Here is a 13,611-nt window from a genome sequence, read left to right as displayed (position 1 = left end):
GTTTTGCGGCACGGTTTCCGCATCAAAAAACTCAGTGGAGTTTTTTTTTATGGCCAAAAAAAAAAATGCATTAAAAAAACGTTTTTAGTGAAATGGTACATGTGTTTGACATTTTTGGTGCCATTTTTTGCTAAGTGTGTTTTACTACCTGTGCTTTTTTTAGTTGCCATTTTACACATTGCAAATCTTGTGATTCAAAGATGGTGTGATGCAGATTTCTCTTTGCAGCGCATGCTTTTTTTTCCTGGAAAAAACGCCACCAAAAACAACTTTTTAAAGCAAAAGAAAAACAATGGAGGTTTATAGGACAAAATATGCTACTAAACGATGCAAAACACCAAAGCCGGCCTTGCTGCAATTTTGGAAAAACAGACCCTAAAACAAACGGCACGTTTGCAGGGTGTTTTAGAATTCCCTATTGACCTCAAGCTAACAATTTTTGCCACTGAAAACACGGCAAGAAAACGCTAGGAAAAATGGCTAAAAAAAAAAGTGCCGTTTTTCCTATAGACACTTATTTCACCCTTAGGGTATGTTCACACGGCTATTTTCAGCCGTTTTTCAGGCCTCCAAACATCTGCCCATTGATTTCAATGAGAAAAAACGCGTTCCGTTCCCACGGGGTGTTTTTTTTACTGGCCGCTTGTAAAAACGGCACGTAAAAATTGCCCTGTAAAAAAGTGCATGTCACTTCCTGAGCCGTTTTTGGAGCAGTTTTTCATTGTCTCAGTAGAAAAACAGCTCCAAAAACTGCCGTAAAAAACGCAAGTTGCTTAAAAAACTGCTGAAAATCAGGTGCTGTTCTCCCTTTCCCTTAAAGAGGCTCTGTCACCAGATTTTGCAACCCCTATCTCCTATTGCAGCAGATCGGCGCTGCAATGTAGATTACAGTAACGTTTTTTTTTTTTTTTTTAAACGAGCATTTTTGGCCAAGTTATGACCATTTTTATATTTATGCAAATGAGGCTTTCTAAAGTACAACTGGGCGTGTTTAAAGTAAAAGTACAACTGGGCGTGTATTATGTGTGTACATCGGGGCGTTTTTACTTCTTTTACTAGCTGGGCGTTAGGAATGGGAGTGTATGATGCTGACGAATCAGCATCATCCACTTCTCTTCGTTAACACCCAGCTTCTGGCAGTGCACGGACACAGCGTGTTCTCGAGAGATCACGCTGTGACGTCACTCACTTCCTGCCCCAGGTCCTGCATCATGTCGGACGAGCGAGGACACATCGGCACCAGAGGCTACATTTGATTCTGCAGCAGCATCAGCGTTTGCAGGTAAGTAGCTACATCGACTTACCTGCAAACGCCGATGCTGCTGCAGAATCAACTGTAGCCTCTGGTGCCGATGTGGCCGACACGATGCAGGACCTGGGGCAGGAAGTGAGTGACGTCACAGCGTGATCTCTCGAGAACACGCTGTGTGTCTGCACTGCCAGAAGCTGGGTGGTAACGAAGAGAAGTGGATGATGCTGATTCGTCAGCATCATACACTTCTATTCACAACGCCCAGCTAGTAAAAGAAGTAAAAACGCCCCGATGTACACACATAATACACGCCCAGTTGTACTTTTACTTTAAACACGCCCAGTTGTACTTTAGAAAGCCTCATTTCCATAAATATAAAAATGGTCATAACTTGGCCAAAAATGCTCGTTTAAAAAAAACAAAAAACGTTACTGTAATCTACATTGCAGCGCCGATCTGCTACAATAGCAGATAGGGGTTGCAAAATCTGGTGACAGAGCCTCTTTAAGCGTGTAAACATACACTTAGGCTTCCTTCACGCAACTTTTTTCTGGAATTTTAAACTATATGAAAAAACGGGGTGGGGGGGGGGGAGGGTTTTCTGCTTATTTTTCAAGGCGTTTTTAGTGGGGTTTTTCATTAAGGCTACATGCAAGCGATGCGGAGAATCCACATCAAAGGTGCAGATTGATGCAGGTAATTATGAAGGTAAAACGCGCACTTCATATTGCGGTTATAAGCATTTTTAGGGGCTGCTTTTACATTTTGATGTGGAAACAGGTGCAGATTTTATGCTTTGATATGTTTTATTTATAAACTATAAAATTCGGAGACGGAAACACAAGATAAGTCGACATGCGGATTTTAAAATCCGGACTGCAGGTTATTCTGCAACGTGTAGAAGAGATTAGGTGAAAGCTTATTTACTTTGCTGGTAACGTATTACGCTGTGGCTTTACCATAGGAAAATCCACGCGGCAAATCTGAACATAATACGCATCGTGTGCATGTGGCCTAAGGGTAATTTTGTACATGCATTTTTTGTATTTCTAAAGTCCTATAGAGAAGTCTATTAAAAAATGAATGCTGCATTTGGAAAAAAAAACACTACGGACTACAAAATCATAACAAAAGCGTCACAAGCAAAAACGCACTGTATGTTGTAGTGCTGTAGTGTGTGAAACCAGCCTTAAAGGGGTTTTCCTCATCAGAGACATTTATGACATATCCACAGGATACTGCTCTGTGTCGTGATTGAAGCGTGCGTTTCCGTAAGACCCATGGAACTGAACAGGGGTGGGACACGCATCTATCTGACATTTATGACCCATCCCGTGGATAGGTCATAAATCTCTCTGATGGGAAAACCCCTTTAAATGACTGCAGTCCTTTACTTCCTCCCTGCTGATGTCATTGGCAGGAGCAGACTTCTGAAATAACCTGTGACCTTGCTAGTTAATGATGTCCTGTGATTACAGCAGCCTCTGTGTAATGTGAGCTAAGAGGATTATAGAAACTGGGACATGGCAGACAGTGATAATAACTTCCTGCTAGTGAATTAGGAACAGCGATAGTTCTGCAGCACAAATGGATGAGATTTAAAGGGAAGCTCTAAAAGAATTGTGAAGTTTGTATTTTTCACTGTAGATACGCTTTAATGTACCAAAGCCAGAAAAGAAAATACTGATGCATCTCCTTTCTTTTGTGTCCACTCCTGTGTTTGTCTTAAAAAAAAAAATTACACCAAAAACTTCTTTAAAACAGCGTGTGTAATCCTGGCCTAAAACAACTTCACTTAAAAGAAAAAAAATACGAAGCCATGGTATTTACCTCTGGCAATATAGTCTGTGTGACTATATCTAGATTTCCTCTAATCAAACTAAAAATTAACCAATCTAAAAGGTGCTCACACGGTGCCGTTTTGGTGCATTTTTAGGCTAACTGCAGGAAATCACAGTAAAAACATGCGGTTTTTTTTTTCAGTGCGGTTTTCGGCCGTGCAGCAAAAAAAAATACAGCAAAACCGCACAGTGTGAACACAGTCTAAGAATGTTTTTTGTACATTTTACAACAGTGGCTGCTTTGGTTAACATCAATCAAAATACTGAAAGGCATTTGTTGTAGATTTTTTATTTATAACCCAAGGCTTCATGGAATAACCAAGTCACCTGTAATCTGCGCTACATATGTCGCACTACTGTGATTCGCAGACAACTTCAATGTTTGCCAAAAAATAAAGAAAGTTGCAAGTACCCGTGTAAAAGTGACACCCAATGTCCCCTGCAAATTTTTAGAGTATGAAAACATTAAAGTCTGGAATGTCGCATTTGTACCACAAATTGGTTAAAAAAACATGGTATGGCCCATAGCTGAAAAAAGCCGCAAATAAACCCTACACTGCTGATAGTTACCGTACAGAACATTTGTGACATTTGCCATCTGTCATGTCCATGCCTTTATATAACCAACATTAATTTTACAGTACTGTAGATTTATTTTACAACTAACCATTCTACATCAGCTGACGGTTCCTATAAACATAAAGGGGGGAATTTCTTAACTTTTATACACCAGATCTGGAGCAGAAAAGTCTCAAATAGCACAAAAGTCGCAATTTGCGGCAAGAATTATGACTTTTGTACCATTTACAATGTTTACAGCAAGTTTCTAAAAACAGTGTGCAGTAGGGATCGGGGCTAACCGCGGCCTGACAAATTTATCATAATTGACGCCAGAAATGACATATCCACAAGACATGCACTAAATGTCCAACCCTGGGACTCGCACCTATCTCTAGAACAGGGTCCCTTAAACCCCGTTCTACATTGCTCGGCTCCCACTGCTTCCCGGCCACTTCTTGATGAGGTGGTTAGGAGTTACAGAAACATCAGAGCTACTAAGCTACATTGTTTCCATACCTCCGATAGAAGTTATTAGGAGTTATGGAAACAGCATAGCATGGCAAATAACGCTGTTTCAATAGCTCCCCAGTTCCAGAAACAGCGTAGCTCACAGTGCTACGCTGTTCCTGTATCTGCCATTCACTTCTATGGGAATTATGGAAAAAGTGTAGCTCCGTATGCTCGGCTGTTTACGCAACTCTCTACCACCTAATCAGGAAGTGACCAGGAATTTGCGGCAGCCGAGCTAGGTAGAACGGGGTTCAGGGGACCCTATTCTACAGATAGGTGTGGGTTCCAGAGGTCGGACCCACATTTATGGCATATCCTGTGAATATGCCATAAATGTCCAAGATGTGAAAATGCCTTTAAGACTAGGGTATGAAACGCCAGTCTTAATAAATTCCCCTCAAAGGCTTGTTATGTTTGTGGCACGCTGGATCTCTTCCATAGCTGCACCTTTACTACTGAGGTCATGCAGAGCTGCTTTGTCTAATAGCAAATTATTAGGGGATACTGCACTGGAATAATAATTTAGCAGATAGATTTAACAAAAGCAGCACTGGTGAGAATTGCACAACGGAATTTAATAAAGGAGAGGTTGTGCTGTATATTACAAGAGATTTTTACTTTTTTATAATGTGTAGGTAAGTAAATTAAACTGTTGAATTTTATTATACAGACTAGACAGAGAACCACTGGGAGAAAGATTACAGCTGATTTGCATGAAAAAGTGGCATCGTTTCACTGCACCATTCACATCACGCAGCAGCGACTACTTCTTTCTATTTTGGTTTTCAATATTTTTTATGCTGTAGAAATATATTTTGCTTTTAAATCAACAAATTGCTAGATAAATAGGCTATTGTCTGAAATCCCAATCACATGGTCATTTACATGGTATTGTACCAAACTTTTATATAGTGATACAAATGCAATTTGTTTCTCTCAATAAAACAAAAAATAATAAAAAAATAAAAATGGCGATTTTGTACAGTCCCAGGTCGGGACAACCCAAATGAGTCTATTACACATGAAAATAGTGGCTTAGCAAAATTCTTGGCTTGGCATTGCTGACATCGACGATAACAATGACATCCCGACACATCGGATATTATTCACACAAGCATTATATTTTTTCAAAAACATTATTTTGCAGTAATCATGGCAAAAAAAAAACAACAACAAAACACCACAATTTGACCACACCGTGTAAATATACCCAAATAGTCAGTTGTGGAGTTTTCTTTGTTCATCTTCTGAAACCTTATGTAAATGTGAGGTTCTGTTTAAACTGGCGTCGTGGCCTCTGTTTTTTAGGCTATATTCCCCGACAGATTTAGTTCCAGCCATCTGAATGTGGTTGTTTATGCAGCAGGTGCCTGTACATCTGCAAGTTCTATTCAGATGAATTATACAGATTTTCAATCACAGAAAAGTTCTGCAACAAAATCTGCTGTGTGACTGCACCCACAGGCGGAGTTCACACGGGACGGATACACGGCGTAATAGCGCACAGCGTATCCGCCCTGTCTGCCGCAGGGAATTCCTGGTGCAATAGCGCATCGAACTGGTGCAGTTTTTGGCCCGTAATGTCCGCTGCGAAAAACTGCAGCACTAAAGCCGGCCTACTAGCAGGCCGGCCTTCTGGGATGACGTCTCATCCCAGGAGACCGCTACGGCGGCAGTCACATGGGATGAAGTGCAGCGGAAAGCTGGGTTTTTCAATGGAATTCCGTTGTGTGTGGACATGCCCTAAAGCTGGGTTTCCACAGTAAGAGTACGCAATATATCCAACCTAGAAACCGCAGGGAACACTCCCCGAAAAAACACACCAAATTGTGGAACAGAATTCAGTTGTGGAAATTCTGCAGTGTTTACTCTATGAGAGAACCCAGCCTTAGGTTGGGTTTCCACAGGTCGGATACGCTGCGTAAACTACGTAGCGTATCCGACTTGGAACCCGCAGCACCTTCGGTCCGAAAAAAATCGCACCATTGTGGTGCGGTTTTTCTGACAGAATTTCCGCTGCGGAAGACAGCACTTGGAAAAAAAAGTAAAAGCATCATACTTACCCCCTTCCTCTTCTCAGTGCGTAGTCCGGCCTCCTACGATGACGTTGCAGGCCATGTGAAACGTCATCCCAGGAGGCCGGACTGCAGGAAGGTGGAGAGCGTTCCGGGTAAGTCTGATTTTATTTTTTACCCGAGTTGCGATTTTTATGGCGCAATCGTTGCGATTCTGCTACAAAAGTCACAATACTTGGCTTTCTGTTGCAAGTTTTGCATCCCCATTAAATTCAATGGGGAAAACCCGCGACAGAGAAATCAACAAAAACGCAGCACAAAGTGACATGCTGCGGATGAAAATTATTTTTAGTCCCATAAATTCCTACATCTAAATAGGGTCGTTGCTGCAGCAAGCGCCAGTAAAAGTAAGTATTTTTATTTTTTCTTCCTGCAGCGGTGATTCCTGACGAAAATCTGCACTACAATTTGGAATGGTCTTTAGACCGGAATTTCCTGCGGGTTCTAGGTCGGCTGTACTGTGTACATTTACGCAGTGTATCAGACATGTGTGAACATACCCTTACGGCTCATTCACACTTCCATGAAATTGTTCAGCGTGCTATCCGTTTAACGTTTAACGGATAGCACACTGACCCATTCATTTCTATGGGGCCATGCACACATCTGTTTTTTGTTTTTTTTCTTTTTGCAGATACTCGTGTCCATTCCGCAAATCATGAAACAGGTCCTATTCCTGTCCGTATTTGCGGATCAGTCTCAGCCATTCTATTCGTTGGTCTGTTAAAAATACGGACCACACACGGAAGCCATCCGTGTGCGGTCCGTATAAAAGGTCACGGATTTGTGCATGAGCCCTAAGTCGGGTATTCGCCCTCACATTTAGGCCTCTTTCACATGTCAGTATTTTGGTCACGATATGGAAGCCAAACCCAGGAGTGGGTCAAAAACATGGAAGCGGTACAAATCTTTCCATTATTCTTTGTTTATTTTCCACTCTTGGTTTTGGCTTCTAAATACTGACCAAAATACGGACTGTGAAAGTGACCGTAGCCAGATTTTGCCGTTTCTACACAGCATGAGCACTCGGACATGTTTATTCTACTGCAGTCATAGATAGGTTTTTGGATTTTTTAACGAGCATTGATACATTTCTTAGTGCGTAACAAAGTATATACAGTAGATAGAATGAGTAGATCCAGTAGAATGAGTCGTGAACAGACCATAGGTTTACCTGCATGTAACATCGTTCTATCAGGACTTGCGTCAACCGAGGGACTCAGCTCTGCTATATTTGTTAAACGGTGCTATATCTATATGTGTCAAAGCAAAGATGTAGTGTCCATCATACATTTTACTAAGAAGCCTGGAGGAATTGTCCCTTTATATATAAAAAATATGCTCCATGAAAGCTTCCACCAGCAACAATTGCGTGCTATGGTGTCTTCAATGCATCTTCACAGACATTTTTTAAAGGTCATACAAGTTATCATGACTGAGCAGCAAACAACTGCCCTTCTACACACAAACCCTGAAGTGCAGGAACCTGCGTATAAGGAGACATTTAAGGTCAAATGAAGATGAAGGGAAATTGTCAGGCTGTAATAAGAGTGATTTACCTGTCAGATGACACTGACTGATCTTGTGTTCTGTGATATCACTCAGCGACTCAAACACCTGAAGGCAACTGTCACAGCTGTGCGCGGCGTCTTCCTCTACTTCTTCCCCCTCCTCCTGCCTTCTCTTGCAATCTGTCGCTTCTCCATCTTCAGATTTATCGTCTAGTTTACAATTGGGATCTGAAAAACAAGAAAGGATGGACCTATGAAAAAAATACAAGCAGCTAAAGGGCAAGAGTTATTACTATACACACAGTATCACTTCATATACATGTGCACTATATACGCTGTATATTGGATTATGTCATTGTGTATTTTTGTTTCAACTGCAATTTTTTATGTTTTTTTTTTACTAATTGTTATGTTGATGCAAATTGCACTTTTGGTGTTAAACACCTTCTCTTCACGTTGCTTAAAAAAGGCCCTGATAAGAGTGAACCCTTGCCTTACTACAGGTGAATAAACCACAATTTACACTGGATATTTGGAGCGTTGCGATTTCTTTTGGGCTTATTACATGTGATCAGCGTCTTATCACTGGCACCAACCTCACTCTTTTTCATGGTGTTGCTCAGTTACTTGAAAGATCTATCAACCAACCACCTACCTACCTACCCACCCACCTCTGACAATTGCTAAAACCAAGCACAAAAGTAAATAAAACTGCAATTGGCATGAAAATATGTCAGACATGACAATCAATGTAGCGGAGCTCAGTGCCATTTGGCACAACTTATCTTCGACATGATATTACAATGTGTTCTCAGGGGCTGGCCATACGACGGAGTAAACCTACGCAATAATATTAGCTAGACGAGGTGCGCAAATTCAGCTTTGCTACATTAGTAAGTATTGACATGAATTATCCCGAATGCTTTGTCTACAGTAAATTACGGTAATGCTGTAGATGAGTAAATTTGGAACATATGTAACCCTTCAATTACCCATACTAAAGGGTCCATTCAGACATTGCAATTGAGGTGCGTTAAAAACCGCATTCATTTTTACTACACATTGGTACGTTTTTCTATGTTGTTGGGATAAAAACCGCAACCGCATTGAATAACACACCAAATCGCAGTAAAAACACTTTAATTTAACCCTTCAGATTACCCATACTTAGGGTCTATGGTTCTGGTGCGGTTCACACCGCATCGAAAAAAAAACAAAAAAACTGCAACCGCATTGAAAAACACACTAAATCTTGGTAAAAACACATGCAGATTTTTGATGGTTTTAGCAACGTCACAAAATGACCCTAAGGCTGGGATTCCGCAGGGCGCTTTGATCACGTTTTTACTACAGTTTTGTAGTGATTTTCATGTGCATCTTAACTCCTTGGCGACACTCAACGTACTATTACGTTGGATGTATGCATTCACAATATGGCGCGGGCTCAGCTCATGCCCTATAAGCGGCAGATACCGGCTGCTTTAAACAGCTGACACCCGCCTGCAACGACTCCCTCTATAGCCCGATCACTAACCTCCTCGCAACAAAACTGTGGGGTACCTCAGGTCTGGCAAAGCCTAATAAAAGAGCAGTCAAAAGCAATACACTGCAATACATAAGATCGCATGTTTAACAGCACGAAGGGAAAGAAAACTTTTTTTAAATTTAAAAATAATGTAAAAGAATTTTTCACCATGTAAGCAATAATAATTTTTTTTTAAAAAGCACACAATTATTATCGCCGCGTCCCTAAAAGTTCAAAGTACTAAAACATCACATTATTTATCCTGTAGGGAGAAAAACCAAACCACAATGCAAGTATTTCACCTCGCTTGCCCAAAAAAATTTAATAAAAGTGATCAAAAAGTCGCTTGTACCACGAAAGGCTACCAATAAAAACTACATCTCACCCTGCAAAAAACAAGCCCTCACACCACTCAATTGACATTAAAAAAAAAAAAAGAATTATGGCTCTAAGAAAAGTGGTAAAACAAAAAAAAAAAATTATCTAAAATTTTCGCCCTATTCATATTGACCCGCAGAATAAAGTTAACATGTATCTTTTTGCTGCAATGTGAACGCCGTAAAAACAAAGCACAAAAAACAATGGCGGAATCGCTGCTTTTTTTTCCCCATTTCACACCACAAATAATTATTTTTACTTTCCCAGTACATTATAATGGTACAATAGTGGTACTGAAAACTAGAACAGACATGTACAGTAGATCTCTACAAAGCTCCAGTAAGACACGCAGTAAGAGGCTTTTCACATGAACATCACACATTTAAATCAGTTCAATTAAAATAGTGATACACACAATGCCTTTTTTTTTTTTTTTGATGGCCCATTTTACCAGGCCGACATAAAACAGGACATGTCCTAATTTCGGGCCATTCTTACGGCCTCACGACTCGAAAACTATAGAAGTCAATGGGGCCGTCTGAAAAACAGCCATGTGAATAGCGACATTTAAGGCCTTATTCACACCGTTGGTAAAACGGGCCATAAAAAAAAGTCGTGTGAATGGCACCATTTGGATGAACTGATTTTAATGCACCAGTGTGACGGCCGATTAAAACGTGTGTATGTGAATAACCGCTCACGGATGCAAAACGGCCATAAAAAAGGTTAAGCTGATCCTTTAACGGCAGATTTTTTTCACGGTCGTGTCAATAAGGCCTAAAATGTGATCAAAACGCCCAATGGAATCCCAGGGTCGATTTGTTCATTTATCAGTTTAAATGGGAATATTTAACAGAGATGTAATGAATTTTGTCATTCGCTGTATAAATATTATGATGGTGGTAATATGACAACGGTCTAAATAAGGGGCGGGCGTAGATTTCACAGTGAGGTATAGCGAGGCAGAGTACCGTGCACCGTTCTTTGCCGATCAGACTACCCCCTTCCCCATCGAGCAAATAAAAATAAAAACTTTATTAAAAACGCGTCAGACTAGGCAATCTTCTGACACAGCAGCAGCAGTTCGGATACATTCAATTGTTGCGGTTGAGGTGCGGTCAACACCGCACCAAAAGACTCATCCAAAAACGACGTGTTTTTCAGCAAGTTGGTACATTTTTCAATGCGAATGCTTTTTTCTTTAATGTTATTGTATAAAAAAAAAATGCACTAAAATTAGGTAGAAAAACATGTTGTTTTTAGATGCAGTTTTAACTGCACCTCAATTGCAACGCGTGAAAACACCCTAGGGCCATGTTCACACGTGTCGGATTTCACATGGATTTTAGTGGATTCCACGCCGAAATCTGCCTCAAATTAGTTGACTAATTATCTGTATGCAATTCTGTCTAGATTCCGCACAGAAAATCAGAGGATTAGCCCCATTGAATATAAATTGGGCTAATCCTTGTACGGATCTGCTGCAGACCTGCAGCACAATGCCTGAAAATTCTGCTGCGCATCATGCAGGAATTTGTGTCGGATTTGCAATATGTAAATCCAACAGGTATGAATGTAGCCTAAGGGTATGTTCACACGCACTATTTACGGACGTAATTCAGGCGTTTTAACCTGGAATTACGTCCGAAAATACGGCTCCAATGCGCCGGCAAACATCTGCCCATTCATTTGAATGGGCTTTACGAAGTTCTGTGCCTGTCACTTCTTGGGACGTAATTGGAGCAGTTTTTCTATGGTGCCAATGGAAAACCGCTCCAATTACGTCCGTAATGGACGCAGCGAAAAACGCCGGCAACATGCCATTACGTCTGAATTTCTCCTGAAAACAGCTCCGTGATTTCAGCCGTAATGGACTCTGCCGTGTGAACATACCCTTACAAGCACATTAGGTGTGGCTTTTTTGTTGCTGTATGTAAACAAAAATATTTCCATTTACGGACAATTAAAAAAAAAAAGAGATAAAAAGGAGATAGAAAATGGTAAGGAGGGGGAATATATTAAGACTGGCATTTCATAATCTGGTCTTAAACTGAACTCGAGTAAATGACATTACATTTTTTTTTGTTTTTTAATGAGGCTCCTGCCTTAAATAAACTTAGCGCATCGTTGCCTGTGTGTGCGCCAGAAAATCAAATCGATCGAAGGCCTTATTCACACGAACGTATAATACGTCCATGCTACGCGTGTGGAAATCACGCGCCTCGCACGGACCTATGTTAGTCTATGGGGCCGTTCAGACTGTCAGTGAATTTCATGCAGCGTGTCTGCTGCGTAAAACTCACGACATGTCCTATATTTGGCCGTGTTTCGCGCAGCACGCACCCATTGAAGTCAATGGGTGCGTGCAAATCGCGCACGGCACACGGAAGCACTTCCGGGTGCCGCGCGTGATTCGCGCAACAGGAGTAAAAAGAATGAATGAAAAGAGAAAAGCACCACGTGCTTTCTGTTTGTAAACATTCATACAGAGTGTCATAATGATGGCGGCTGCGCGAACATCACGCAGCCACGCACCATATGATTATGCCACACGGAACTTTTGCGCGCAAAAAATGCAGCGTTTTTTGCGCACGCAAAACGGACATGTCCGTGTGAATAAGGCCTAATTACCACCAATTACTGGAGTAAATTATAGTAAATTTGTCAATCTGCGGGAGGCCAAGTACCCCATCACTAAACCCTGCCCAGTTTTCTTGTGGGCAGGAAGAGAAAGCCAAAAACGCAGCGAAAAATCGACATGCAGGCAGAGGAAAATCTGCCTCAAAATTCCAAACGGAATTTTGACGCAGATTTTCCTCCTGCAAAAAACGCTGTGTGAACACAGCCTAAAGGCTATGTAAACCTTTTAAGGCTTTTTTTTTGTGTGTTTTGTGCAACTTTGTAATTTGTTTTTATGAAAAATTATTTTAACTTTTACCATTTACAGCTATGTATCCTGGATATTGTATACATAGAAGCTGTATCCTGAATTGAAGCCTGAATCCGTCAGGTCAGCGGTACTGACGGTCACCTGTTATCGATCACATTTGTTCATGACAAAGTTGCACAAAACACTAAAAAAATAAATAATAATAAGTCTTCAAAAAGGTGTACATATACTTTCAAAGAACGGTCATTAAAAAAGCTGGCAAATCTTGTACGAGTTTTGCTTCTTATGGTGTCCATACATTTTAAGTAGCTGTGGATAGAGAATGCATGTGTTTGTGGGAAAACCCCTTTAAGCAGTGGGTACTTCGGAGGAACCACCCAAGCTCCAGGCCTCAAAAGTCATAAGCACACATTTGGCAATTAGTATGACCTTGTTCACATGGCGGTATTATCATGTGGATTCTGCGCCAAAATCCACTTGTATTCTATTATTTTCAATGGGAATCTATTTTAGAATACGCATTGCGGGGAGTAAAGGAGTGATATGTAAAGGAATGATGGATTCGGCATGGAAATTGCAGTGGGTAGACACACGCGCATTAGTCCCATTGAAAGGGGCTAATCCGCATGTGGATCCACGGAAGATAAAACTGCATATCTGTGGCAGAAATCTCAGGGTCAACCTCAAATTTCTGTTGCAGACTTTTGTCCAAATCCGCAGTGGATTTTTTCGGGTAAAAAAACCTGTAGTGTGAACATGCCATAATCGGAAGTTACACAGTCTGGAGTGTAAAATACTACATAGGAAAAAATCACGGGACGCACAACATAGTTAGGAGCTGTTTTCAAGGGAAAACAGCCACTGATTTTCAGCCGTTTTTTAATTAACTAGCGTTTTTTGCTGAGTTTTTAAGGGTATGTTCACACGGCCTATTTACGGACGTAATTCGGGCGTTTTTGCCCCGAATTACGTCTGAAAATAGCGTCTCAATAGCGCTGACAAACATCTGCCCATTGAAAGCAATGGGCAGACGTTTGTCTGTTCACACGAGGCGTATATTTACGCGCC

General features: G+C 41.0%; 1 protein-coding gene across 7 annotated transcripts in view; it reads right to left on the bottom strand.

Annotated features, from left to right (window-relative positions):
• ZNF521 (zinc finger protein 521) overlaps positions 1–13,611 on the bottom strand; it is a 327,057-nt gene that overhangs the window by 270,312 nt on the left and 43,134 nt on the right. For all 7 annotated transcript variants that reach the window (XM_075826332.1, XM_075826326.1, XM_075826328.1 and 4 more), the window contains one exon: positions 7,799–7,978. Coding sequence is in view for 5 of the 7 variants with exons in the window: in XM_075826326.1 (XP_075682441.1) it covers positions 7,799–7,978 (180 nt within the window). In the remaining 2 variants the exon portion in view is untranslated. The remainder of the gene's footprint in view (positions 1–7,798; positions 7,979–13,611) is intronic.

This window comes from Rhinoderma darwinii, chromosome 5 (assembly GCF_050947455.1).
Source record: "Rhinoderma darwinii isolate aRhiDar2 chromosome 5, aRhiDar2.hap1, whole genome shotgun sequence".
NCBI classification, from domain to species: domain Eukaryota; kingdom Metazoa; phylum Chordata; class Amphibia; order Anura; family Rhinodermatidae; genus Rhinoderma; species Rhinoderma darwinii.
This window is presented reverse-complemented; position numbering and strand designations above follow the sequence as displayed.